The sequence below is a fragment of the Bos indicus genome, chromosome 11 (genome assembly GCF_029378745.1).
Source record: "Bos indicus isolate NIAB-ARS_2022 breed Sahiwal x Tharparkar chromosome 11, NIAB-ARS_B.indTharparkar_mat_pri_1.0, whole genome shotgun sequence".
NCBI lineage: Eukaryota > Metazoa > Chordata > Mammalia > Artiodactyla > Bovidae > Bos > Bos indicus.
In genome coordinates, this window is record NC_091770.1 from 78,441,232 (window position 1) to 78,466,650 (window position 25,419).

A 25,419-nucleotide genomic window follows, 5' to 3' on the forward strand; every position below is an offset into this window, starting at 1 on the left:
GGGGGCGGGGTCCTAGGGGGGTGGGGACGAAGGCTGGCCCCGAGACCTGGAGAGCTGGGGGTGGGCGGCTAGTTTTTGCAACGGCTAAGGCCCGGGTTTATTATAAGGCGGAGCTCGGCGGGAGAGGTGCAGGCGGGAGCAGAGCTGAGCCGAGAGGAATCCAGCCGTAAGGGGAGCTGAGAGCGGCCGGCGGATCCGTAGACCTCGCCTAGGACTGCCGCGCGCTGGGCATTGCTCGAGGGAGCTGCGCGCAGCGCAACCGGCGGCGCCGAACCGGAGCCCCGCGCAGTCCGCGCAGCGCGGCGCAGCCCTGATCCGCGCAGCTCGCCGCTCTACTCCAGCCGCCGGTCCGGGCAGCATGAGGCGCGCGGCGCTCTGGCTGTGGCTCTGCGCGCTGGCGCTGCGCCTGCAGCCGGCCCTCCTGGTGAGTGCGGCCCGGGGCCGGGCTGCTAGGCGGCGGGAAGCCGGGGCTGGCAGACCCGCCGATGCCGGCTGTTGCACACGTGGAGGGGGAGGGGAAGCGGGGACTTCCCTTCTTCCCGCGCTAGCCCGGCGGGCCCCGGGACCCGGAGTCCCGAAATCAGGACTCTTTCTCCAATTGCCTCTTGCCATCGAGGGGCGCCGTGAGGGTTTCGCCTCTCCGGGCGGGGGCCTGGGGAGCCCTGCGGAGCGGAACCTGCGTGGGAGCTCCGCACTTATATAGGAACGGCTCCACGGGCGAAGGCGCCGGGGGTCGCCGGCTCCCAACCGGTCTCCCAGGGCACCGCGGCGGCCGGGCCCCCCGCCGGTGACCCGGGAGGATGCGGTGATCGCTGCAACTGCACCCCGCCCGCGGACCCTAATTCAAACCACACCCGCCGAGCTCCGGCTCCTGACCCCTCGGCGGAGGCAAGTTTGGGCGCCGCGGACTCGGTGCGGGAGCAAGCGGGCGTGTTGGCTCCGGAGCCCCAGCCAAGGTTGCGCGGCGAACGACGGCGGGCGGGTGGAGGTGGGGTCCTCGGCTATCCGTTGGCCGCCGGAGAGAAGCCGGGCCGAGCTGGTAGCGGGAGATTCCGGGAAGTTGGCCCCGGCATTCTAGAGACCCGCAAGAACCCAACTTCAGGGCTGCTGAAGTTGTGCTGCCCGCGGAGGGGCGCGAGCCGGCGCTGGGCACCGCCAGGGCGCCCGGGCGGCTTCCACGCTAGTGGACCCTGGAATGGCTTTTCCCCTCCCCCGACCTGGCTTTGTGCTGGGGCCGCGCGGAGGGAAGGCGGGTCCCTTGGCCCGCCCAGCGGATCTGGAGGAAAAGGGGGACAAATGTGGAGCCCGGAGTTGGAGGGGAGGCCTTTGGGTAGGACTCCAGCATCCACCTTTGGCGAGGGGTGGGTCCCCTCTCTGAGAGGGACCTAGCCGACAAAGAGCATCCTGAGGCTCCCCAGAAAGTGGTCTGTCTCCCCAGCCGCCGTCCGCTGGCCCGCCTTCCCCAAAGGGGGCGCTTTGTTCTCGGCCCCTGTAACCCTTTCCTGGGAACCGCCCCTCAGCGCCGGCCCGAAAGAGGGCTGAGACCTGGGTTGCCGCCAGGTGTCAGCGCTGGCCGCGGGGTGCTTGCGTCCACACCCCATCCCCCACACCCGTTGCTGGAGTCCTGGGGTCCTCCCCGCTGGCCGTGTCGGCCATCCCTGGAGGGGATGGTGAGGGGAGGTGCGGACCGAGGGGTTTTTGCCGTTCCGGAAGTGGCGGTCTCTGGCCACCACATCTGGACGGCTCGACTTCCCTAGCTCTGGCAAAAGGAGGCACGTGGGAGGGCAAGGAGCGGCTCCCGGGGCGCGGGTACTCCGATCCTCTCCTTATAATGTATTACTGGACAAGTCTCTGGGCAACGCCAAAACCCTCCATAAGCGTGTCCCTCCATAATAATGGTAGCTCCCAGCTCTTGAGAACCTTGGTGTATTTTTCTCAGGGTCTGGCTCAGGTGAGGTGTATTTTCAGGTAGATCTGTGAAGTGCCTTTTTGCTTTGCTTGGAAACATTTTGGAGTCGAGGAACAGGTCCCTAATGCCTCTTGGATCGCTGATGAGTTGGAGCATGTGCCTCTCAGGGAGCCATGGGGACAGATAAGATTTCTGAGCGAAGTGTCCAGAGCACTCCTGGCTCTTAGGCCCAAGAAGTTGGCATCTGGCTTCTTCTCCTTCACTCCTTAAGTGCCGTGGCTTCTTAGGGATTCAGACTGCACCTTGAACCCACAGCTAATACTCTGGAGAAGAGGGTAGAGGTATTTGGCTCACGTCCCTGGCCCACCTCGCCTTGCCTGGCTGCTCCACACTCTCTCCAGGCTGAAGACGGGACCTCAGCAGTACTCCACCTATTTCCAGCCAGAGTCAGGAGTGGTAGCAGCGGTTTCTTTGCTAGCCTAGGTGAAGCTGGCATTCATACTTCTGAGCGGGGATCCCAGAGTGCCCTTTAACACTGGGAGGCAGATGGGATTAGAGATCCTCTGAGGACCAATGGCACCCCACTCCAGTACTCTTGACTGGAAAATCCCATGGACAGAGGAGCCTGGTAAGCTGCAGTCCATGGGGTCACTGAGGGTCGGACACGACTGAGCAACTTCACTTTCACTTTTCACTTTCATGCATTGGAGAAGGAAATGGCAACCCACTCCAGTGGTCTTGCCTGGAGAATCCCAGGGATGGGGGAGCCTGGTGGGCTGCTGTTTATGGGGTCGCACGGAGTCGGACACGACTGAAGCGACTTAGCAACAGAGGACCACTTTCCCAGAGTTTTCCTGTGTCCTAGGAAGGAGCAGACAGCTGCTTTTTTTTTTTTTTTTTTTCTTCTCTCTTTCTCTTTTTCTCCGCTAGAAACTGAACCGTTGTGGAAAGGCAGAGCAGAGCCAAAGGCAGTTGAGTTTGGAGGGGGAAAGATGGGTGGGAGGGAGGGAGACTCATTAGAGCTGTGGTGGTGGGAGGGCTTCCTGGAGGGGGTGATTGAGCTGAGCCTGAAAGCACTAATCTTTGGGGTCAGACTCTGGCTCAGAATTTAGGGTTTGGTTCTCCCCTCCCCCTATTTACAAAGTTTAGTCTGTTTTCTCTTTCCCAGCCCTGTTCTCTCCCTTTTATAGTGGCTGTCCGTGTTTGGTTCAGAGTGGGGGCATGAATCTTCTGCCCTCTTCCTGAAATAAATATGGCAGTGGGATTTGCCAGGATAGGAGAAGATGTCCACCAGTTGCAGAGGTCTGACGTTTCCCAGGGTTCACTTTGGTCCCAGTGGGAAGCAGGTCAGAACCCCCTGGGGACCAGGGAGTGACCCTGGGTGCCTGACTTTGGACAAGGGAAGGCTGCTGGGGCAGGAGGTTGCTCAAAACCACTCCCAAGAGACGAGAACAGGTTTGTCTAAAAAGGTTTCTGTGTGTGGTTTTGCCTGTGTGAGATCCCCGTGGTCTTTTGTTTCTGCCATGCAAGAAAAATTGCTTGTTCTGAAAAGTTATTTGCTCTTTCCCTCTCTTACTCTCTTCCTTTTCTTGAAAGGCATAAAATCCCTTTTTGCCTTAATTATGGGGGCTAGTAGAGACATTTCCCTTCGGCCTGGAGGAGTGGGTGGGGACAGGGGGGAGACAGAGGGAGGCGCTGACTGCTTCTGCCTGGGCTCCAAGCCTCCTAGAGGTGATGTCACTCCTGGCTTCAGCTCCACAGGGAGGGTGGGGCTGGTTTAAGTCTCTACCTGTGGCTCATGGTGGGTTCCAGTAAAATCTCATTAACCCAGATTGGTGGGGAGAGGGATGAGAAGGGAGAGGAGCCTGGAAAGAATTAATGAAAAGCTTGAATTTTGGAGGCGTTTTTATGGAGGAATCTTTTTTTATGGCAGCAGAATCTTGAATTCTGAACTCCCTTGAAAATGAGGTATCCTTCATATCCAGGTTTTCTCAGTAAGCTGAGAATCCACATTACCCTCAAAAATATTCTTACTTTGGGCAGGACTCTCTGAAATACTTCTCTTCCTTTATTAACAAAACAGTACTAAGCATAGTTTGATCTCTGGGTGCCAGGGGCCTCAAAGCTGTCACCATGTTAGGTTACGGCATTCATCTCCTGGGTTTATTGAGCTCTGAAGAGCACTTTGCCCCTGGGCCTGGTGCCCTCATGTTGGTACACTTGGAATTCTGGTTTGCTCTTTATCCTCTCCCATCCCTGTCTGATAGCAGCCAAAAGTGACATTTGTGGACCTAAAGTGTAGCCGGCAGCTTTTCAGTTCAGTTCTAATTGGCACTTTTCTCCAGCAGTACTAAGGAATTTGTTGGATTTGTTAGAATTATTTCTAAGATAAGAGTTCTCAGTGCTGAGTGAGGGTCTCACCTGTAACACTCATGAGCTGTGATACATGGATTTTGTGCCTTCAGAGGCCCAGCTGGGACTTCTGCATTGTTCTGATACTCCTAGAATAACCAAGAGGCTGTCAAGGGAGGTTCCTGCGGGACTCAGATGTCAGTGACCTCTGAAACAAGCACCTGACGATGACCCTATGTTCTCGGTTCTTCTATTTGGCTGAAGCTGTAAGTGACTTGCCAGTCACAGGTAGCCTGGACCTTGTGAGACTAGCGCACTCTAAATCCTGGTTGGCAAGGGCCCTCATTCTTAGCTTGGGTCCTGTCTCCCTTTTCTCACCATGTTTTATTTGGGTGACAGTGCATGCATACTGTTTGACAGGCCAGAAACAACTTTGGGTAAGGTAGAGCTTTGGGATTGGGTCTCTGCTTTGCCACTAAGTTACCGTGTAATCTCAGATGAGTCACTTCACTGTTGAGTCTTGATGTCCTGTGTAAGCTTATTCTCTCATTTGCGTATTCATTTCATAATGAAGGTGTGAAAGTGTTTGGTAATGAAAATGCCAGAGGAAAGTTGGCTGTTGATAGAATTAGGGTCATCTTCTTTTTTTTTTTTGCCTAAAGCCATGTAGGATCTTAGTTTCCCAACCAGGGATTGAACCTGTGCTCATCGCAGAAGCGTAGAGTCCCAACCACTGGAGCACCAGAGAAGTCCCTAGGGTCATCTTTGAGTGCCTACTATTGAGTGCTATATGCTTTTCCTGCATCCTAATTTCATATTTAACCCAAACCTTTACCATGTATGTCACTGTCCCCATTTTGTGGATGAGGCCTGCAGAGGTGAGCCCCTACAAGGGGCCAGTGTGGAAGAACCAGGATCTGTACGCATGCCTGTGCACACATGTATGGCGTGAAGAAATGGAAGGACTGGCAAATCTCCCCGGTGAACCTAGCATAGGAGGCTGGCTGAAACCTACCAGGCTTTCCCTTGTGCTTGCCCCCAGGGTAGCAGCCAGCATGCGCTGACTTTCATCTTGGGCACTGGGGAGACGTTTGTGGGATTAGTAGATCCTTTATAAGTCTGAAAAGTGGGCACCGTGGCTCCCATGGGGCGACCAGAACCCAGGACTCCTGCCTCCTGTGTTGGGCTCACCTCCTGGCCTTTTCAGTCCTGCTGTGAAAACAGCCGCATGAGGAGTTGGTCATTAAATGATTTCTAGTCCCAGAATCCTGGGATTTTTAACAGAACAAATGATTTCCTGATTTCCTCCTTCTTTTCAACAACGAATTTTAGAGGCTTGGGTTGAAAGCCACTCCTTGAGGGCCTGCGTAAATGTGTCTGGAGAGAAGGAATGGGATTAACGGAGTCTGTGGAAAGAGGGCTTTTGGCGCCAGGATCCTGTACCCTGGAACAGTTTCAGCGCGGTGTCATTTCCCTCTCAGCTGTTCCAGCAGAGGTTGGGCTTTCAATGGGAGGATACGTTCTGGAACCTCTCTCTGAGCTGCCATGAGTGCCCTGGCAACGCCAAGGGGCGGCAAGCATGTGGGCATCCCCCTGCACAAGGAGCCACGACCCTGTGCTCCGGGTCACTTTAGCAACTATGCAACTTCCGGCTCCAGGTAGACATGAGAGCCCCGTCCACTGCCCCCCAGAGGGGCTTTGTGAGATCTTACCACCTCTTCCTGTCCTCAGGATGCTGACCTTGGGTGGGGTGTCAGCACTGGAAAGTCCCCTCCATGCCCCGATCCAAGACAGGGACACCTGGTAAGCTCCCCAGGACTTGGTACCCAGAGGGAGCACCCGGGGCAGGGCGGTCTAAGCTTCCTCTGAAAAGAGTCCTTTTGTCTGTCGTACTGTGCTGGTTTGGGGAGCCAAGACAGGTCTAGTGGGGTCGTCAGGTCAGGAGAGAGAAGCCTTGAGGGTCTCTCTCCTGTGTCTATGGCTCTGTGGTTCTGCCTAATTATATGGAGAGGCTGCTCCCTCCTTGGCCTTCAGCCCTGGGAAAAACTCCTCTCTCTTCCCAGTGACTCACCTGAGGCTTGCAGCCCCACGAGAGACCGTGTGTGTGTGTGTGTGTGTGTGTGTGTGTGTGTGCGCGCACGCACACATGTGCATGCTCATGCACGTGTGAAGTGGTGGGTCCACTGCATGGGTTGCAGCTACGGCTGGGCCTTGCCTGGCCCGTCTTGACTTGATTTCCCCATTGAGCTTGCCTGTAGGTTAGGCTGCAGTCTGAGATTTGGGGAAACCTGCTCACCACCTGTCTGCAACTTCCTCCTCAAAAAGCAGGAAACCGTTTTTTCCCTCCCTTCAACAGTCTTTTCCCTTTTAACTGCAGCTTTAGAAGTCCATGGAAGTTATTCCTACAGACAAGGGTGGCCAGGACACCAGGTCCCTCCTGGTCTCAGTTTAACCCTCTCCTGTGTGATCAGGCAGGTCACTGCCCATCTGCACCTCAGTTCCCCCAGGCACTCAAGGGCCCTCCGCTTCCCTGCCTCAGCTCTGACAGCCATGTGGTTGCAGACAGTCCTTGTCCCGGGAAGGGTGAAGGTGCCACTGTGGGGAACCTAGCAGAGGCTCAAGCCCACTTTATTCCTCCAGGGACTTGAAGGAGCACGAGCTGACTGAGGGGTCATCTGTGGGGCGGAAATCAGGGCAGGCTGCTTGGAGGAGATGGACTTAGGGCTCAGTATGGGAACTGGAGGTGGACGGAGGCCCCTGGGCAAAGACGGGCTGCGGGTGGGGGCTGGGTGGTGGTCCCTGCACACACCCAGGCCCCTGGCCACCTGCCCCCCAGTCCTCTCATCGGCAGGAGCGGAAGCCGTGTTGGGCAGGTTGGGGCAGTGGGGAAGGCGGGCGTGCTTATCGCTCCACTCATCAGCTGAGTCACTGTGCCAGGCCCACGAGTCCTCCCCAGAGACTCATCCAACCAGCCTTGTCCGCGAGCCCACTGTGCGCGAGGCCGGCTAGGGCTCGGGGGCCTGGCTTCCCGCCCTGACCCTCTGCACCGCTGAGTGACACTGCGCAGGCCTCTCTTGGCCTCAGTGAGCCCACATGTGAAATGGGAGGGGGCTCGGAGGGTGGGTGGGCGGAGGCTCGGCAACGAATCCGGGTGTTGGCGACATCTGGTGACTGTGTCGCGGGACTGGTGGGCGTCTGGGTGGGGCCTGCTCCTGCTGCCTCAGGAGAACTCTGCCTCGAGCATGGGGGTTGTGAAGCCTCCTTGGCTTGACCAGACCTGAAGCCCGGAGCCTGGGTGCCTGCTGTGCGCACAGCCTTGAGCGGGTAGAGAAAGGTCCATGCCTGGTCCAAGGGCGCGTATTGAGAGAGGAGAGCCATTAATGAGACCAGACCGGACGGTCAGTCGGTCTGTACAGACAGACCACAGGGACAGTGACAGCCAAAGGCCATTCACCCTGAGAAAGGGATTCATCCCGGAGCCCCTCCAATCAGGAACGCAGGCTGTGAGGCAGGGGCGCTTTCCACATTAGGGCAGTGGGTCCCCAGTGAAGGCAGCAGGACTTGGGGAGGCTGCCAGTCCTGCTCTGGGACAACTCTTGGGCTCCATTCATCTCCAGAGGTGTTCAGAGACTTGTCGCACCATGGGACGCTGGAGTCACAGTCTTGCCTGGCTACCTGGCACTTCCTGTGGCCATGCTGGCCCTCGCTGGGTGCCATCTGCCCCACCTTCTCACAGCAGGCTTAGGAGATGGGGTTCTGGGGCCTGGTCCAGGGTGGGTGGGATGTGGGGAGGTGGGAGGGAACTTCTGAAGGGCCCAGGTGGCTTGGCCACCCCAACTCCTAGTATGTGCTGGGCCCCAGGGGGCCTCAGGAGGACATGAGGCCTTCCCCTGCGGTTTCCACACCATGTCTGATGCCCTGGCTGCGTCTGACCTGGTTGGGGACTTGACTGTGGCAGTCCCATGGCAGGGGCACAGAGTTTGTGTTGCCTTTAATTTCCAGCAGCTTCTCAGCACCCCTGCTGCCTACGGCACGAGCCGGGGCCTCAGAGTCCCGTCTCCAGGAAGTGTCTGGATGGACAGTGGTCAGGTTTGGCCTCGCAGGGTGTGTTGGGAGCCTCTGAGACTGTGGTGGAGGCTGACGTTGCTCCAGCTTCTCCCAGAGAAAAGCACTGGGGGACACTGCTGTCTGTGGTAGGCGCCCTCCTCCCAGGAGAGGGTGGGTAGGGCCTGGGCAACCCGACCTCCTGGCTGACTGGGGCTCACTGCGCTGTGAGCCAGGCCAGGAGAATGGGCCCATAGAGGCTGAGCAGAGACCCCCAGATTTTGCCCCTGCCTCCTCTCCCGCCCAACACCCCCAGGCCCTGGGGAGCAGGGTACAGGGGTCTGAGGGGGTAAGGGTAGGTTCAGAGTGTCCCTGGAGCAGCAGGCCTGGTTGTTGTGAAATTCTGGGAAGGCTCAGGCCAGGAAGCCGGCCCTGAGGTCTTCATGGTGAGCCTGAAGCAGTAGCTGAGGCCCCTCTGGGTTCTGTGAATTGTGTGAGAAGTGGGGAACCCCCAACTTCACCCCTCTCCCTTGCACAACCCTCCCGCCCCAGAGGAACAGGATCATCCTTTCAGAGCCTTGTCTAGGGGCTGGGTATCCAGTGGATGCCCTGGGCCAGCTCTCCTCACAGTGCAGTTGCAGCAGCTGAGCCTGAATATCTGAGTCTGCCTACCTTTGAGGTAGGTCTGGGGCCCCATCTGGGGTCCTGAAGCCTTCAAGCTGGGAAGGCAAGGTGGGACCCAGAACTGGCTGGCTGGTCTGCCTCAGTTATTCTCTCCCAGCTGTCGGAGCAGAGAGAGGTGTTGTGTGGAGGCTGAAAGAGCACAGGCCTCAGAGTGTGGCCAGCCCCGACCGTCACCAGGCTCACCGCCTCTTCCCCGTAGCATCTTGTTCATGATTCTTCACCTGCCCTGAAGCCTCAGTTTCCTCCTGCATAAAACCGGGATTTTTCAAGTCCTGCTTTGGAGGGCATCAGGAAAGATCCTGTGAAATACCATATATGGTGGGATTGGAGCGTCTTCCTCATCTGGCCTCCGAGGAGCAAGTCTGGGAGAGCTTTGGGACTGACACTGCTTAGGGAGTCCCCTGGAGAGAGCTTCCATGGCACTGACCCTGCACCCCAGGGGTGCAGTCTGAGCTGGCCCAGGTGTGGGATCGGACTCAGCACGAGTGACCGGCTGGTCTTACCCCAGTGCTGACGAAGCAGGGCCTGCAAACATGGCTTTTGCCCCTTCTCAGAAATATGAGCCTTGCTTGGCAGGCCAGACTTTGCTCACTTCTGCCTGAGCCTCTGCCAGGGGCCGGCTCCTGCCCCGGGAAGGTGTGGGCTGGGTTGGCAGGCAGTGGCAGGAGGTCTGGTAAACCTGGACCCCAGGTACCCAGGTGGGGTCTCAGGGCAGTTGAGCAGGGCTCTGTGGCTGTGGGGCACTGTAGCCTGTGGGCAGAACTGTGGACTGTGTGGTGCCTTGGACTGGGAGCAGGGCTGGGCTGCAGGGTGGACTGGGAAGGCCCCACGCCAGGGTCTTCTTTCCTTCCTCTTGTGCTGCTTCCAGTGGAAATGATGGCTGTTTTCTTCCTGAGGGTCAGAGAGCCCTCGATCTTGCCTGTGACGGGGTGGTTAACTGCATGTCTGCTGGAGCAAGGCTGTGTGTATTTGTTGCTCAGTTGTGTCCTGACTCTTTGCGACAGCAGAGAGCCCACCAGGCTCCTCTGTCCATGGGGATTTCCCATGGACTGTGGCCCATCAGGCTTCTCTGTCCATGGGGATTTCCCAGGCAAGAATACTGGAGTGGGTTGCCATTTCCTTCTCCAGGGGAATCTTCCTGACCCAGGGATTGAACCTGGGTCTCCTGCCTTGCAGGCAGATTCTTCACCATCTGAGCCACCAGGGAAGTCCTAAGCAAGACTGCCTGGCCCCAGATCCTCTTTCTAAGCCCTTTAGTGGCTGTATGCCTTGGGACAGATGACTTGACCCCTTTGCCTTAGTTTCCTCATCTGTAAGATGGGTATGGACTAGAATCTAAGGTCATCCTGAGGTAAAGTGCTTAGACTAGTACCTGACACATAGTACTCAAGACGTATTAGCTGTGATTACTGTCCCTGCCCCCCCCCACCAACTCCCCACCTCTGCCCCAAGGCCCAGGTCAGATCTTTCTATTTTTCAAGTGACCCCCAAAACCCAGGTCAGATCCTTGGGTTCTTCCTTCTGCCCCATAACTGTTTTGAGCCCTGAGCAGGTGTTTTGACTTTCTGGGGTTTCTCTGAGCTCCTCAGACTGGGGCTACAGTCCACTGTCCTCCTTTAAAACTTTTATTTAAAAAATAATTTTTTTAAAAATTTTTTGGCTGTGCTTCCAAGCATGTGGAATCTTAGTTCCCCCAACCAGGGATCAAACCTGTGCCCTCTGCATCAGAAGCATGGAGTCTTAACCACTGGACCACGAAGGAAGTCCCACAGTCCTCCTTTTAACCAACTTAGCACTTACCTTGTGCAGAGGCTGCCAGGGCCTGGGAATTCAGCACCGGGCATTTGAAGTTGTGCATACCTTCCAGCCATCAAGAGCCTCTGGAGGAGGGCAGGCTGACAGTGAAGGGGCTCAGGGTGCTTTGCTGTTGGTTAGGGGAGGGTCCTACCAGTAGTCTGGGGAAAGGGCCCAACCTATTGGCACCTGGCTTTCACTGAAAATTCTTCTTTCCATCATTCAGGTCAGAAAGTACTGGCTCCACTCTGCCGTAGGACATCCTTCAAGGACACTCTGACCTTCCTGTGTCTCTGGGCTTCGAGTAGCCTTAGTGCCTACTTGGTCTGCCTCCTGCTTGATCCCAGAGACAGGTTCCCAGACTGGCCCATTCTCCTTCTGGACGTGGGAGGAGAAGCCATGTACACCTGTGACTTAAGCAGGAGCAAAGGGAATTTCATCCTCCTTTCTTGGGTGTGGGGTTGGCTGGCAACAGCATTCTGACACAGGTTAAAAAATGTGCTCTTGGCATCTTTCAGCCTCCTTTCTGCAATCCCTTCACATCTTCCAAAGTGCCTGCCCATCCCCAGTGCCCTAGTGCCAGACTGTCCTTCCCTCTAGAGCTGATTTCTGCTCTCCTGTGAGTCTCTAGCGCCCTTCAGCCCTCCTAGAGGCATTTGCATCTTAAATGGGATGGTCAACTGCACACTGGGGAGATCTGGGGGATAAAGTGCTCCCCCGTCACCCCCTCCCCCACCTCATCCCCACAGCTGGAGCCCTGTCTGGCTGCAGGTGTGTCAAAAGCTGCAAGTTTCTGCCTCCTTGAAACCTGAGGACACTTTATTTAGCTGGAGCAGGCGGAGGATGGCTCTTGAAGCCCATGCCAGAGGTGTCAGGTCCCCAGGCCAGGCTCAGTTTGGGGATTAATCAGCCAGAGAGCAGTTTGAGGGGCCTTCATGGGGTGGGGTGGAGGGCGGCAGGCACGACTCGGGGATCCTGCCATGAGCTTTCTGCCCTTAGCTGTCTCATTGAGACAGCCTGAGCCGAGGAGGGAAGAGCCTGTGGGAGTCTGGACTGCTCCCTCTGTCCCTGTGGGTTGACAGTTGCCATGCCCAGAGTCACTTTGGTTTGGGACATCTCCAGCCTCCTGTCTAGGCCATCACCCTCTGGGACAGTGGAGAGGGGTGACCCTGAATCGCTCTGATCAAGTGCCCCTCACTGCTGAGTCCCTCTTGGGGGTTGGCTGCCCCTCCAGGGTGGGCCTTGACTCCTTGGCCACAGACCTGGGTCTCGGAGCCCTCTTGCTGCCTTTCAGCCAAGCCCCTGCTCTGCAGAGGGGCTGCCTGAGGCAAGGTGTCTCTTCAAGGTCACCCAGTGAGTTGGAAGAAGAGCCCAGCTTTTCCAGCTCTGGGTCTGGTCCCTTTCCCCTGCCCACCTCCTTGTCTGGATCCTGGGGCAGCAGCAGGCATGGATGCGGGCTGGGCCAGGCTGGCCTTGCTCAATGCCTGAGTGGAATCCTACCCTGCCTGGCCCAGGTTCTGGCAGGTGGAGGAAAGCCGAGGAACTGGTCTCCCAGCTCCATGGCCCCACACCCAGCCGTCAGCGGGGCCTGTTCTAAGACGAGTCTCGGCACGCGGCAGCAAGACGGGTGCCAGCCCTCTGGAAGGGTGGCTACGGGGGTTGCTGGTGACAGCTCTGACCTGGCTTGGGCATCGGGGCTGGCTCTGGTTGCCAGGAAACCCTCCCTCCCTCAACACATCGCTGGCCCCAGGTACTCCAAGGAGGAGGGCCCTCTGACCTGACCTTGGGTCCCCCTTCTGAAAGTCCTGACACGCAGTGCCCTGCAGGACGTGCTACTGCAGAGGGGGTCTTTAAGCCAAGTACGGGTGGTATCCTGCACCCCAGCCCTGCCCTGGAATCCCCCAGAGGACTGAGGTCTGTCTCCTAGTGGCAGGGTGGGAATGGCTGAGGTGGGGTTGTTGGGGTCGGGGGGTGGTAAGGGGTGCGTGCCCCGGAGGTCCCCCTGTAAGGCACTCCTCCTCGGGGCTCTGTTGGTGCCCTGACAGAAGCACGATCTCAGGGTGAGAGCAGCAGAAGCACCCTCTTCCCCGCCTGTCTGTTCCGGGGGCCCCTCCTGTTTTGGGCCGTACCCATCACCCCTCGGCAGGTCCCAGCTTGACTTGGTTCCTGGTGAGTTGATAAATCGTGGTGCCTGTCAGGCTGGAAATGCTGATGCTGTCCCGAGGCACCGACGGGGCCCCTCCCTCCTGGAAGTGGAGAGGCGGGGGGGAAGGTTTCAAGGTCTTGAGGCCAAAGCCGGGAGATCTGAATCCCTTCGATGCCTAAGCACATGTCCCCTGCAGCACAACTTCCAATTTAGGGAAGAAGCCTTCAGAGAGGAAGTGATTTATCCACCACTGTGACATCCCGGGCAGGGGGAGCCCTGGTCTGCAGGCCTGCCCCTCTAACCCACCCCTACGTGGCTGGCTGTGGCCAGCTTATCACCCCCTGCCCCCACTCTGGCCTCACTCACGATGAATTGGGGCTGCAGATCCCAGCCTAGCCTGTCAGGACCCTAAGAAGGTTTAGGGTTCTTCAAGCTCTGAACCCCTTCTGTTATCCGGATGGGAATGAGGTCCAGAGAGACGGCAGAGGCCCAGGTCACCCAGCAAAGGAATCTCAGCCTGGGGTGGCTCCCTTATCAGGGCTCTTTCCCTTCTGACATCCTTCGCTGTGGTCGTTTCTCTGAGAGCCTTGATTCAAGATGCTCTGGATTTGGCCTGCGTGGTCTGTGCATAGGTTGTGTGAGCCTGGGCTAACCGAAGGGGTGCAAATGATCCCTCTGATGAGGGAAAGCAGAGTCACCAACTGCACTGCTGGTTTCAGCCTGCATCTGGCCAGCTGACCAGATGAGAACTGCCTGGAGAGCCGAGGGGGCCCTGCTCAGCCCCAGGCAGGCAGGACGGAGCCCCAGCCCAGCTTCAGGACAGAAGAGTCTGGCTTGTCTTTGTTTCCTGCTTCTTGCACTCCTGGGATTGAAGGCATCCTCTCAACTCTGTGGTGAAGCTTCTGCAGACCAAGCAGGCACCATGGTGTACTGACAACAGAGAATGGGTATATCAGAGGTGTAGGGAGAACGTTCTAGAGCTTTCTCAGATCACTTGGCCCCTAGGGCGTGTTTTGGGGGCTACATGGTACCTCTTCTTTGAACCCTGGCCCTGAGTGGGGGGTCTTATCTCCTCCAGCCCACTCCCAGTGAGACCTTTTCCTGTCCAGACTATTGCTCTCCACATGCAGTCTGCAGACCGCTTACAGCAGCTGGAGCTTGTAACATGCAGAGTCCTAGGCCTTTGCCCCCAACCCCCAAATCCACCTTAGGGATGGAGCTCAGAAGACTTCCTCTCCAGCAGTCTCCTGGTAGTTCTTAGGGACGTTAAAGAAGAGAGCCCCCAGCCTGAATGCAGGTGATGGTGTGAATCTTCCCTCTGGCCACTTTGGCATCCTGCTGCACAGGTCAGGGATGACAGCTGGGATTCTGTAGCTTACACAATTCAGCCCCCAAGAATTGTGTGGGGTTGGAAAAATAAGCTTTTTTTCCCCACTCTTAGATCCATAGATCTGACCAAGAAACTGGTAAAAAAAAAAAGATTAAAAAAAACCCATGAAACTCATTTAAGCCTCTCGAGAATGCCTGCTGTTGTGTGGGATTTTGATGGGATGGGATGAGGAGTGTTTATCCCAGCGTGATTGTAGGGCCGCCTCATGAGAAAAGTACATTTTCTCATGAAATGTACGTTCATTCTCATGAAATGTAAGAAAAGTACGTTCTTACCCTCTCTTCTCCCCTCAACCTGGGCTTATGGAACCAGTTGGGCCTCCCACCCCCTGTCCTCAGCCCCGGAGCTGGCACCGAGGCTGGCTGCTTGGGGAAGTCCGTGACCTGGGCCCTGTGACAAGGGGCAGTACTTGGTCCTGTGGGCTCTGGGACTGAGCTCCCACCACGGCGGCCAAAGCTCTGTCACCACACAGAGCATTCCAACCAACAGACACCTAAACCCCCCTTTCCCACTTGGCTGCAGTCTGCCATACCAGTGAGGCCGCAGTGCTGCTGAAGTTGTGACTTAGAACTAAGAGCTGACCTCTCTGGTGTCTGGCTGTGGGCTTCACTATCCTCCCCTAGTGCCCTCAGCACGATGACCCTCTGTGCCCCAGCCTGGGCGACTCCCCCTTCCAGAAGCCTCCTGGAGTGGGGGCTGCACTCTGGAGGCTCACCAGGGTCCAGATCATACTGTTTCTTACCCTCTCTTCTCCCCCAAACCCCTGGATGGTGGTCCCCTGAGTTTTGAAGTTGAAGACCCTCTTCACTGTCAAAATCTGTGACCTTGCATAATATTGTACTTTTCTCGTGTGACCTCAGCTTTTAAAGGATTTGTGTTTATCCATCACTCAAATCAAGTAGTGGGTGACATGTTAGTGATTCAGGGTGTGGGTTGGAAACCATAATCTTTGGACCTGGTGGCTATGGGTTGATGGGGTGGCAAGGGTCAGGGGCCAGAATGGGCAACCTCTGTGGTCAGCCTGGAAGTAGAAGCCCCTCACCTGAATATCTGAGATGCCCACTTGGTATCCCGATGTATGATTGTCCCAAGGAACTTTTATGCACATGCCTAAGGTGTCTTGGCAATGGCACCCCACTCCAATACTCTTGCCTGGAAAATCCCATGGACGGAGGAGCCTGGTAGGCTGCAGTCCATGGGGTCGCACAGAGTCGGACACGACTGAGCGATTTCACTTTCACTTTTCACTTTCATGCATTGGAGAAGGAAATGGCAACCCACTCCAGTGTTCTTGCCTGGAGAATCCCAGGGACAGGGAAGCCTGGTGGGCTGCCGTCTATGGGGTCGCACAGAGTCGGACACGACTGAAGCGACTTAGCAGCAAGGTGTCTTGGAGGAATGCTGTCACACAGCTCCAGGCCCTCCTATGGCCAGTTGCGGGTGAGAGATGGCAGGAGTGGGCTTGAGGGAACCAGTGCCTCCTATAACGGAAGCACGGAGTCCCAACCACTGGACCAGAAGGGAATTCCCCTTGAGGCTGCCTTCTCGAAGCTTCTCTGCCAGTCTTCTGCCTGGGGGCTGCCTGCCTGCCAGACTCCTGACTTGCTCTTGGGAATGGCAGGCAGCCTGGTGATGAAGACCCTCCACTCCTGATGATCCTGACCCTTGCTTGGCCATGCCGTCCCCTCTGCACCTCTGAAGCTGGACCAGCACCTGGGTCTCAGCTGCTGGGCAGGGGTTGGGAACCCTTACTTGGTGAGGAACACGTGCGCATCCCAGGACTCCTGGGGCCTGCAGAACATTGTAGAAACTTGGGCAAGTGAAGTGAAAGTCACTCAGTCATGTCCAACTCTTGGCGACCCCATGGACTATAGCTGGCCAGGCCCCTCTGTCCATGGAATGCTCCAGGCAAGAATACTGGAGTGGGTTGCTATTCCTTTCTCCAAGGGATCTTCCCAACCCAGGGATCGAACCCAGAGGTCTCCCACATTACAGGCAGATTCTTTATCTAAGCCACCAGGGAAGAGACTTAGGCAAGTTTCCCTTAAAACAGCTGAGCTATCAGGGAATGTGGTCCTCTGGGGCAGGGCAGAGGGAGAGAGATGGCAGACGAGGGGTACAAGCCCTGCCTGTGAGTGTGCAGACACTTCACTGCCTGGTGGCCATGGGCAAGAGCCCACCTTATCTCAGGAGAGGCCAAATCTCAGCCCTGCCTGCCTCAAATCAAAGGCTAACAGGAGGAAAGGGATGGAAAATACTTCCAGTGTCAAGAGACCAGGTTCTCCTTTCATACTCCCTGTCCTGCTCTCCCAGAGCCCTAACCCCAAGTCCTCTCTCGGGGGGCGGGGGAGGTGGGTGCTCCTCTCACAGCCTCGGTGTGGCCTGAAGACCAGCATGGCTGAGACGAGGTGGGCTGGCTATTCCCTTCAGGCTTCCTGTGCCCTAGCCCCTGTGTATCTATCTGCCCCAGACACCCCGCCACACCTGGCTTTGGCCTTTCAGGCCCTGGGCTTCCAGGGTCTGTGCTGGTGGTGGGAAGGACCAGATTCAGCAGACTAAGTCTGCCTTTGAGCAGACTATGTGACCGTCTAGACCTACTCATAGGGCTTTTGATTTGTTGTGTGAAAAACTGGTTTTCTGGGCCTTACAGAGGCTAAAGGCTTCATTAGAGGTCTGGCTGGCTCCCTTTTGTCTTCCCAGGCTGCTTGAGGTTCCAAACTGGGCCGACCTGCCCCTGGCATACCTGCGTTTTGGCCAAGTGGTCTCAGGGCAGCGTCAAGAGGCCATGCCCAGGAGAGCCCTATTTTGGGCCCTGGAGGCAGCTGACCACAGGCCCATAGCATGGCCTGGCCGCTGAGTGAAACCAGAAGTCTCCCAACCTCCGGTGTCAGCCGGCACCTGGTGAGGCAAGATCAACCTCAGCAGTTTCTGCTGATTTCCTCCCCAGGGAGCTGCAGCTGTCACAGGGAGGCTCATGCTGGAGGTCTGGGAGGTCACTGAGGCCCATCCCCTCAGTGGAGACCCAGCCCAAAAGGGCAAGAGGCTGCCCTGAGGCCTGGGAGCCGGTTTCAGGGGAGAAAGTGTTTGCTTAAGAGCTTGTTGTGTAAACAAGATCGCAGTGGGATAAACCCAGCCAAGATGAGGAAACAAATTGTTTTTAGGGACTGGGCCAATCCAAAGTCTTATCTCGTCCTGAGAGAAACCCTTCTCTTGGGAAACTGCTAACCTGTCGGGGCCTCTGTGTAGGTGAGAGGCGGGGCCTCCTTGGTTTTGCCCGCGCCTCCAAGGTGGACGGGGTCTCTCTCAGTGCACTGTGCTCTCTGTGGGCTTCAGAGGCCCCGTCCGTGAAAAAGGGCCTGGCCCCGGGGATGCTGCCTTCTGCTTCATGTCATGTGGTCCAGGCTGGTGTGGCTGCAGCCCTGGCCCCCAGCTCCAGCTCCAGCTTTCTCTCCAAGGGTGGGAAATGGAGCGTCACCACCTAGGGTCTCCTCCAGATCTTCAAGGGTGTTGGGTGAAGGTGGGGGGTCTCAGTGAGTGAGTGTGGGTGGATGGGGTCCCCTGAATGCTTGTCCCCCTCAAGCTGTCCTGTCGGGAGCATCTGCTGGGGGCCTGGGGCAGCAGCATGTCAGGATGGGGATACCCACTCTGCACCTGCCTGAGGGGCAGGGTTCTTTGTTACTGAAGCGGGGTAGCCTTCCAGGAGCCCAGGGCAGCTTTAAAGCTCCATGGAGGCAGGGCAGGTGTTTGAAGCACCCCAGGGGACAATACACACAGGATGTGGCCCAGGGTGCAGGTAGAATCTATGTATTGTGAATGGGCCGTGGCAGCTCAGACAGAGTGGCCAAAATCTTCTTCTTGGGGGGCTGAAGTACAGTGTGGGTTTTGTACTTTCAAAGGAAGCTCAGTGGTATTTCTAGCCTCATAGTTTCTACACGTGTCTGAAGCTTCCCTCAGACCTGGGCCCTTGGACGGAGCTTCCACCTGGTCTAGCTCTGCCTCAGGAGGCCAAAGGTCTTGTCTGTCCCTTCCTGCTCTGCCCCACTCAAGAGGGCGGCCCCGTGGCCTGTGGCTAGGACCTGGCGAGGCCTCTTGGGCTGAGGAGGCCAGTTCCCTGGAGCCCAGCCTTGGGCGGGGCCTGCCCTCTGACAAGTTTGCACAGAGCTGCCTACGTACTGGCTCCCTTCTGCCCCGTCTTCTCCTAAAACCCTACCCACCTCCAGCCCTCCTCTTCCTGGACAGGCCCCAGAATCCTCTTTCCCATGCCGAGTGGCTCTTGCTCCCCAAGTTAGAGCGGGGAGCAAGTTAGAGACACTGTTGGTGGGATGCTTGGGTGGTGGGTTCACCACTGTGAACCAGGCTCTGTTAGGTTCTATTTTGTGTATAACCTTATTGAACTTTTGCAACAATCCTGGCATGTAGATAGGCTTCCCCAGTGGCTCAGTGGTAAAGAATCCACATGCAGTGCAGGAACCGCAGGAGATGTGTGTTTGATCCCTGGGTTGGGAAGATCCTCTGGAGAAGGGCATGGCAACCCACTCCAGTATTCTTGCCTGGAGAATCCCATGCACAGAGGAGCCTGGTGGGCTACAGTCCATAAGGTCACAAAGAGTCGGACACAAGTGAATCGACTTAGCATGCACATGTGGGATTTTGATATTACTACTGTTCCCGTTTTACAAATGGGAAGACTGAGGCTGTAAGAGGTTTACTGTGTCCTCAGGGCCATTCAGCTAGTAAGGGGCAGAGGTCAGGGGGTTTGCAAAAGCCCATGTGCTCTGAACTACACTGTCCCACTTCTTCATTTATTTTTTGTTCTGGCCGCTCATTTATTGGGACTGCTGCACAGGGTCATTTGGGTCAAAGTCTTATTGCTGCACAGGATACTTAAGGCTACTCTTCCTGCCACCTGGCTGCTGGGTCCTCCCTTCCTCACCTGTTCTCCTGGAGCCAGAGTTAGGGGTGGGCGTGGTCCCCCCCCCGCCCCCGACTGGGTTTCTGCCCTGGCCAGTTCAATGTCCTCACCTGGCCCCACTCCCTGGTCTTGCTGGAGCGGCCCCTTGCCTCAGGGCCTGGGTCTGAGTGTTCACTTTGGCGCCTGCAGCCTGTTGGGCTCGACCCCAGGCAGGCAGCTTCCCTGGGGTGGCTGTTTGCACACAGGACCCACCCCAGGCCCACGGCCCATTTGCCTCCTTAGCCCAGGGCCCCTTCTAGATCAGCCTCATCTGTCCTCAGCTTGATGGATGCTCTGTCCTTCCTTCCCCAAGAGGGAGGGACCCAGTTTCTCCTGTGAATGAGAAAATGGGCTGAGTGTGTGACCAAGCATCATGGCCAGGCCTGGGGGCTGTCCTGCGTGGGCAGGCCCTGTCTCAGCACAGACGACTTACTCCATGCCCATCCTCGCTGCCCCCACCCCTGCCCCCGTGGCGCCCTCGGGGTCTGCAGCTTGATGCTCAGCATGCCTGGGGATGGCCTCCTTGGAGCCAGGGGGTTGTAATGTTGTTTCCAGGGGCCCCTTGAAAGCCCCACTCTTGAACCCTGAAGCCCCCTGGCCAGCGGCCTCCAGGACCTGATTCTCAGGGTAGGGTGGGCTGTGGTCCCATAGAGGCCACCGCTGGGTTTCCAGTAATGGTGTCATCTGTCTGCTCCTCTGAGTTCTGGGGCTCCCTCGGTAGACCGAGCTTCTTGAGGCAAGGGCCTTGCCCCCAGTTTGCGGGTTTCTGCACCCCCAGTACCTGCCCAGGGCTGTGTCATCATAGCATTAGGGGGTGTGTGGGGGAACCAGAGGACTGCCCTCTAGAGCTGAGGGCTTCTTTCTGTGCTGTGTGTGGGGTGTGTGTTTGGGTGCAGCATTCAGCTGCCTAGGATGGGGACCCTGGACTAGCAGGCCCCAGTGAAGACTCCACTCTTATCCTTCCCTGATCTTTTTCCAGCACAGTGTGGCCGTAAACATGCCCCCCGAAGATCAGGATGGCTCTGGGGACGACAGTGACAACTTCTCTGGCTCGGGCGCAGGTGAGTGGACGTGAGGGCCCCCTCTAGGATGTCAGCAGGCCGTGGGCTGAGGGTGGTGATCAGGCTGGGCCTGAAAGGTTATGCCAGGAATGAGAACTGGGTCCATGCTGCAAGGAGAAAACACGTGTGGCTTGGGAGGGCAGGGTGTAGATTCCCAGGGGGGCTGCCTGCCGCAGACAGACTTGGGCTCATGTTCTCCTTTTTAACTCGCTGGGGAACCTTTGAAAGGATTTTTTTTTTAACTTCTCCAAACCTCTATTTTTTCATCTGTACAGTGGGAATAACATCTTGACTTTATAAGGTTGTTGGGAGCCGTGAGGCTACACAGATCTGGTGGGAGTACAGATCGTCCACAAATGTTCCTTTATCTTCCCTCTTTTCCCATTTCCCTGAGGCAGTAAAATCCTTGAACTGGAGGTGGTCAGGGAGACCTCCCAGAGGAGGTGCTCTTGAACTAGACCTCAGAAGGGGAGGCTACAGTCATCCTTGGGGAAAGTGGCCTAGGCAAGGGGGCCTTGGAGCTGGGAGGTAAGACACAGGCCTCTGTTCTTGGGAACCTGGGCGTTTCTGGAGGAAGAGTGAGTGGAGCAGGGAGGGCCAAGTGGGTGTGTGCTGGGGATAAGGTGTTCAGGGCCCTGAGGATGTGCCCCACCCCTCCGCCCAGGGAGCAGGCTTCAGCAGTGGCAGGAAACCCCCTTCCAGATGCAGCAGAAAAGGGCAGCTTTCCTAGCCCTAGCTGGTCCATAGGATGGCACAGAGTCAGACACAACTGAAGCGACTTAGCATGCACACACAGCTCTGCCCCACGGCTTCTCATGGGAAGAAAACCTTGCTGTGCTGGCCTGGGAGTCAGAGCCGGGGTCTGAGCTTGGCTGGTCTTGATGTTCGGGGGCTCCCTGATGCCACAAGCTCTGCTTCTGGCCCTGCAGGTGCTTTGCCAGATATCACCTCATCACACACGCCCTCCACCTGGAAGGACCTGGGGCCCGTGACGACCACAGCCACGGCTCCAGAGCCCACCAGCCCAGATGCCATCGCCGCCTCCACCACCATCCTGCCAACCGGAGAGCAGCCTGAGGGAGGCAGGGCAGTGCTCCTGGCAGAGGTGGAGCCTGGCCTCACCGCCCAGAAGGAGGCCACCCACCCACCCAGTGAGACCACACTGCACCCGACCACTCACAGCATGTCCACAGCCAGAGCCACCATGGCCCCAGGACCCACCACCTCCCATCCGCACAGGGACGTGCAGCCCGACCACCATGAGACCTCGGCTCCCACAGGCCGGGGCCGTATGGAGCCGCACAGGCCCCACGTGGAGGAGGGAGGTCCTCCTGCCACTGAGAAGGCGGCTGAGGAGGACCCCTCCACCCAGATCCCAGTGGGAGAGGGCTCTGGGGAGCAGGTAGGTGTCAGGCCCGCTGTCATCCTCTGCGTTTCCTGGGATATTGGGTGGCCCTAGTGCCTTGTGGGGCACAGTGCACTGGGTGCAGGGTGCTGGCCTAGTCCCCTGGCACACCCGACCCCTTGTACTCTATGAGCATGTAATCCTCACCGTGAAGACAAGATCCCAAGGTCCCATCCTCTGCCTGCCCACAGGGCTGAGCCTGCGGTGGGACAGACTAAGTAGACCAAAGCTAGAGGGCCCTTCAAGGCCCTTCAAGAGGGCTTCCCCAGCATATGCTCCTGGGACAAGAGGGAAAGCTCTCCCAGGTCTTGCTTTTCATCTTAGAGCATCATGGCAGTGTACACATTATGCTGAAGTGAGCCTATTTATTTTCGTATAAAATGTGCTTTGCATCACTGGACGTGGTGCCTCGGCCACAGTCCGGTAGGGTCCAGTGTGATGTGGCCAGAGGGACCTGACCTCCGGGTCCAGGGAGGTCTGGGTTCGGGTGTGCGCGTCTAGAGCTGGTGGCAGGGGTGACCATGGAAGCTGGAAGTGGACCTGGGTGCAGCCTCGTCTGTGGCCATCCACCTGGTCCTTTCCCTGCCCTCTCCTAGGACTTCACCTTCGACTTGTCCGGGGAGAATGCGGCCGGGGCCGCAGGGGAACCTGGCTCACGGAATGGAGCCCCGGAGGATCCTGAGGCCACGGGGGCAACGGGGGCCTCACAGGGCCTCCTGGATCGGAAGGAAGTCCTGGGAGGTGAGTTTTCTCTCCAGTGGGTGGGTGATGGAGGTTGGGGGAGGGGAATGCTGTCTTTATCACTGGCAGGGCTGCCACTCAGCCCCCAGGAGCAGCTGAGCTGAGCCGGCCTCTGTCCTCCTCCCTGCCCATCCAGGGGTCATTGCTGGAGGCCTCGTGGGGCTCATCTTTGCCGTGTGCTTGGTGGGTTTCATGCTGTACCGGATGAAGAAGAAGGACGAGGGCAGCTACTCCTTGGAGGAGCCAAAACAAGCCAACGGCGGGGCCTACCAGAAGCCCACTAAGCAGGAGGAGTTCTACGCCTGATGTGGGGGGACACCTCTCCCCTCTCCCTGCCACTCGCTAGACGCCCCCCACTCGCCTCTTCTGTGAAGAACTGCAGACCTGCATCCCTGCCACCATGCCACCTCCCTGGAGCGCCCAGCCCCGCTGGCGTCTCCCCTTGCCCACGGAGTTCTGGGCCCGCCGGGGAGGGGACCTCACCTCTGCTTCTCTCTCTGACTTCTGCCTGGAGACTTGGGCACAAGGGCTTTCTCGCGAACGACTGACTTTTCCACTGCAGACAGCACCTGGCATCCTGCCACGCTGACTCAATTTCTCCAAGCTGAAGCAGGCCCAGCTCTGGAGAGAAGGGGACCCTGCTGCTTTGGACGAAGATGCTGTGGCTGAGGGTGGACACGTCTGTAGCACTTACTGGTAGACACCAGCAGGCCTGGGGGCGTGTCCTGCCGAGTAGCAGGGCCAGGAGGTCAGGGCTCCATCAGAATTCACTTTGTTTCGTGGGGAGGTCTAACTTAGATGTCAACTTGTTTTTGCACATGTTTTTCCTCTAGTTTCTTTGTTCATAGCCCAGTAGGCTTTGTTACTTCTGAGGTAAGTTAAGTAAGTCGATTTGGTTATTCCCCATCTTTCTTCCCTAATCTACAGTCAGGAGACAGCGTCAGGGTTTTTAAGAAGACTTTTTCTTTTTTTTTTTTTGACTAGGAGAACCAAATCCAGGAGCCAATGTCTAGGTTAGTTTGTGTCTTGTCTGAGTTTATCGCTCACGTGTGCAACAGGGTATGGAATGTCTGTCGGGTGGCCTCATTGGTGGGCTGGCCCATCCCGGCTCCCATGGGTGGTCACCTCTTGGAGCAGTCCTGCCTGTGTCCATGAACTTGGGGCCGGGGCCATGGCCTGGGCGACTACCATACTGGGGAGGCCCCTGTAAAATTGAATCCTGATGTCTCAGGCTGGGGAAGATCAAGGAGAGACGACTCTAGGGTGGGAGAGATGGTGCTGGGCCCAGAGAATCTCCTGTAGACCAAGCCTTTCCTTTGATGCCATTTCTTGGGGACACTTTCTCCTGTAAAGTGACAAGAGACGTCTTGGGTACACCTGGCACTGAGCTGCCCCACGGATGGACCAGGCTCACTTTTGATTAGCTCCTGTAGCCTGACTGTGGGCCGGAATCAGGAATATTCCAAAGAGAATAGTCTTTTGCTTTTGGCAAAACTCTATTTAATCCAATGGGTTTTTCCCTGTACAGTAGATTTTCCAAATGTAATAAACTTTAATATAAAGTAGTCATGTGAACTCTACTGCCTTCGCTTCTTTCTGCGCTGGTTGTATGTTTGACCAGCCTTTTCTCTAAATGCCAACAATATTGGGAAACTTGGCTAAAAGCTCTGTGCTTTGTCTTTCCCATGGGGAGGGATTCGGAGGCCAGAGCACCTCTTGTTTGTTTGGTTTTTTTGTGTTGTTGTTTTTTCTCAACTTCTTCTGGACCTTGGCAGGTTCTGCCAAGGTTGTACAAGGCCTGATGTAAATTTCTGTGTTGCCAAGTTCGAAAGAACATCTCCTAAATGGTGACGAAGCTGTGTCAGCCCCAGTCCAGCTTGATCGGAGGCCATGGGCCCCACGGAGGCCTGGAGCCAAGGCCTGCCTCTCAGACACCTTGGATGTTCCTTTTCTCACACCTTTGCTGGGACCAGAGACAACCCCCCACCCCACCCCACCCCCATCCCAGCCCTGGCTCCTGGGAACTCCTGTGCTTGCTTATTTAATTTGACAATGTTCCAGCTGCTCTGTTGGCTTCTCCAAGAGGGGACCGTCCAAGACTTGGAGAGACGCCCCTGCCCGAAGAAGGGGACCCGTGCCTTGTGTTCCGTACGGGGACTTTGTGCCTGGAGTGTATGACTGGACACGACTCGGGGACGGGGAAGGGGTTGTGACTGTGCTCATCTCTGTGGGCCCATGGGATGGCACTCGGCCAGTGACTGGGCCCATTCATGTAACTGTAATAAACGGTACTTGTCATTCTGGCTGTGATGGTGATTGAATCTCCTCTTGGCCTGGCAACATCCTTGCCTGTCCCCTTCTTGTGGGGAGCCTGGCTCTGTGCTGTGGAGGGGTGAGCACCGGCCCCCTTCGCTGTGAGGGAAGCTATGTCCACCTCTGCCCTCGTCCCCCCCAGCCCCGCAGCAGGCCGGGCCTTCCTTTCGCCTCCTCCCAGGCCTTTGTCTCCCCTGCCCAGCCTCTCCTGGATTGTTCCGTTCTCCAAGGACACAAAGCTCCCTCCTGACTCAAAGTTCGCTGCCTGATTTGTTTGCTCATTGTCGCACAACTCTTGGAAACTCACCAGCAAACGGTCTCAGTGCCAAAGGTCTAGAAGAGTTGGAGAAAAACTACAGGAGAGATTTGGGGAGTTGGGAAAGCGCAGCACACTGCAGGAGCCCTAGTATCGTAAAGGCATTGAGCCGCCCACCCACCCGTTACTCAGAGTGTCCCCCAGGCTGCTGATGCCCACCCAGCCCCTTAGGTGCCCTTCCACAGCAGGTATCCCCGCCTGCACCTGACCTGCTCTCTGGCTCCAGGTGCTGACCCTGAACTCCAGAACCCGGGTGTGTCCTGGGGACACAGGGAGTGGGGGAGGCCGTTGCTCCCGGGGCCCTGCACCTGCC

At 57.1% G+C, this 25,419-nt stretch overlaps 1 protein-coding gene across 1 annotated transcript; it reads left to right on the plus strand.

Moving 5' to 3' along the window:
• The first annotated feature begins 56 nt into the window (after positions 1-56).
• SDC1 (syndecan 1) lies at positions 57-24,775 on the plus strand. Its single transcript, XM_019970659.2, has 5 exons — positions 57-424; positions 20,250-20,331; positions 21,261-21,733; positions 22,333-22,477; positions 22,614-24,775. Exons 1-5 carry the CDS (start codon positions 359-361, stop codon positions 22,781-22,783), a joined length of 936 nt encoding a protein of 311 aa, XP_019826218.2. The 5' UTR covers positions 57-358; the 3' UTR covers positions 22,784-24,775.
• Positions 24,776-25,419: the final 644 nt, after the last annotated feature.

What these genes read in the sequence shown, in the direction of transcription:
- SDC1 (XM_019970659.2), top strand. Translation starts at nt 359, where the DNA reads ATGAGGCGCGCGGCGCTCTGGCTGTGGCTCTGCGCGCTGGCGCTGCGC. An exon ending in CTTCTCTGGCTCGGGCGCAG is followed by an intron (nt 20,332 to 21,260) that starts GTGAGTGGACGT and finishes CTGGCCCTGCAG; the next exon opens with GTGCTTTGCCAGATATCACC. An exon ending in TCGGAAGGAAGTCCTGGGAG is followed by an intron (nt 22,478 to 22,613) that starts GTGAGTTTTCTC and finishes CTGCCCATCCAG; the next exon opens with GGGTCATTGCTGGAGGCCTC.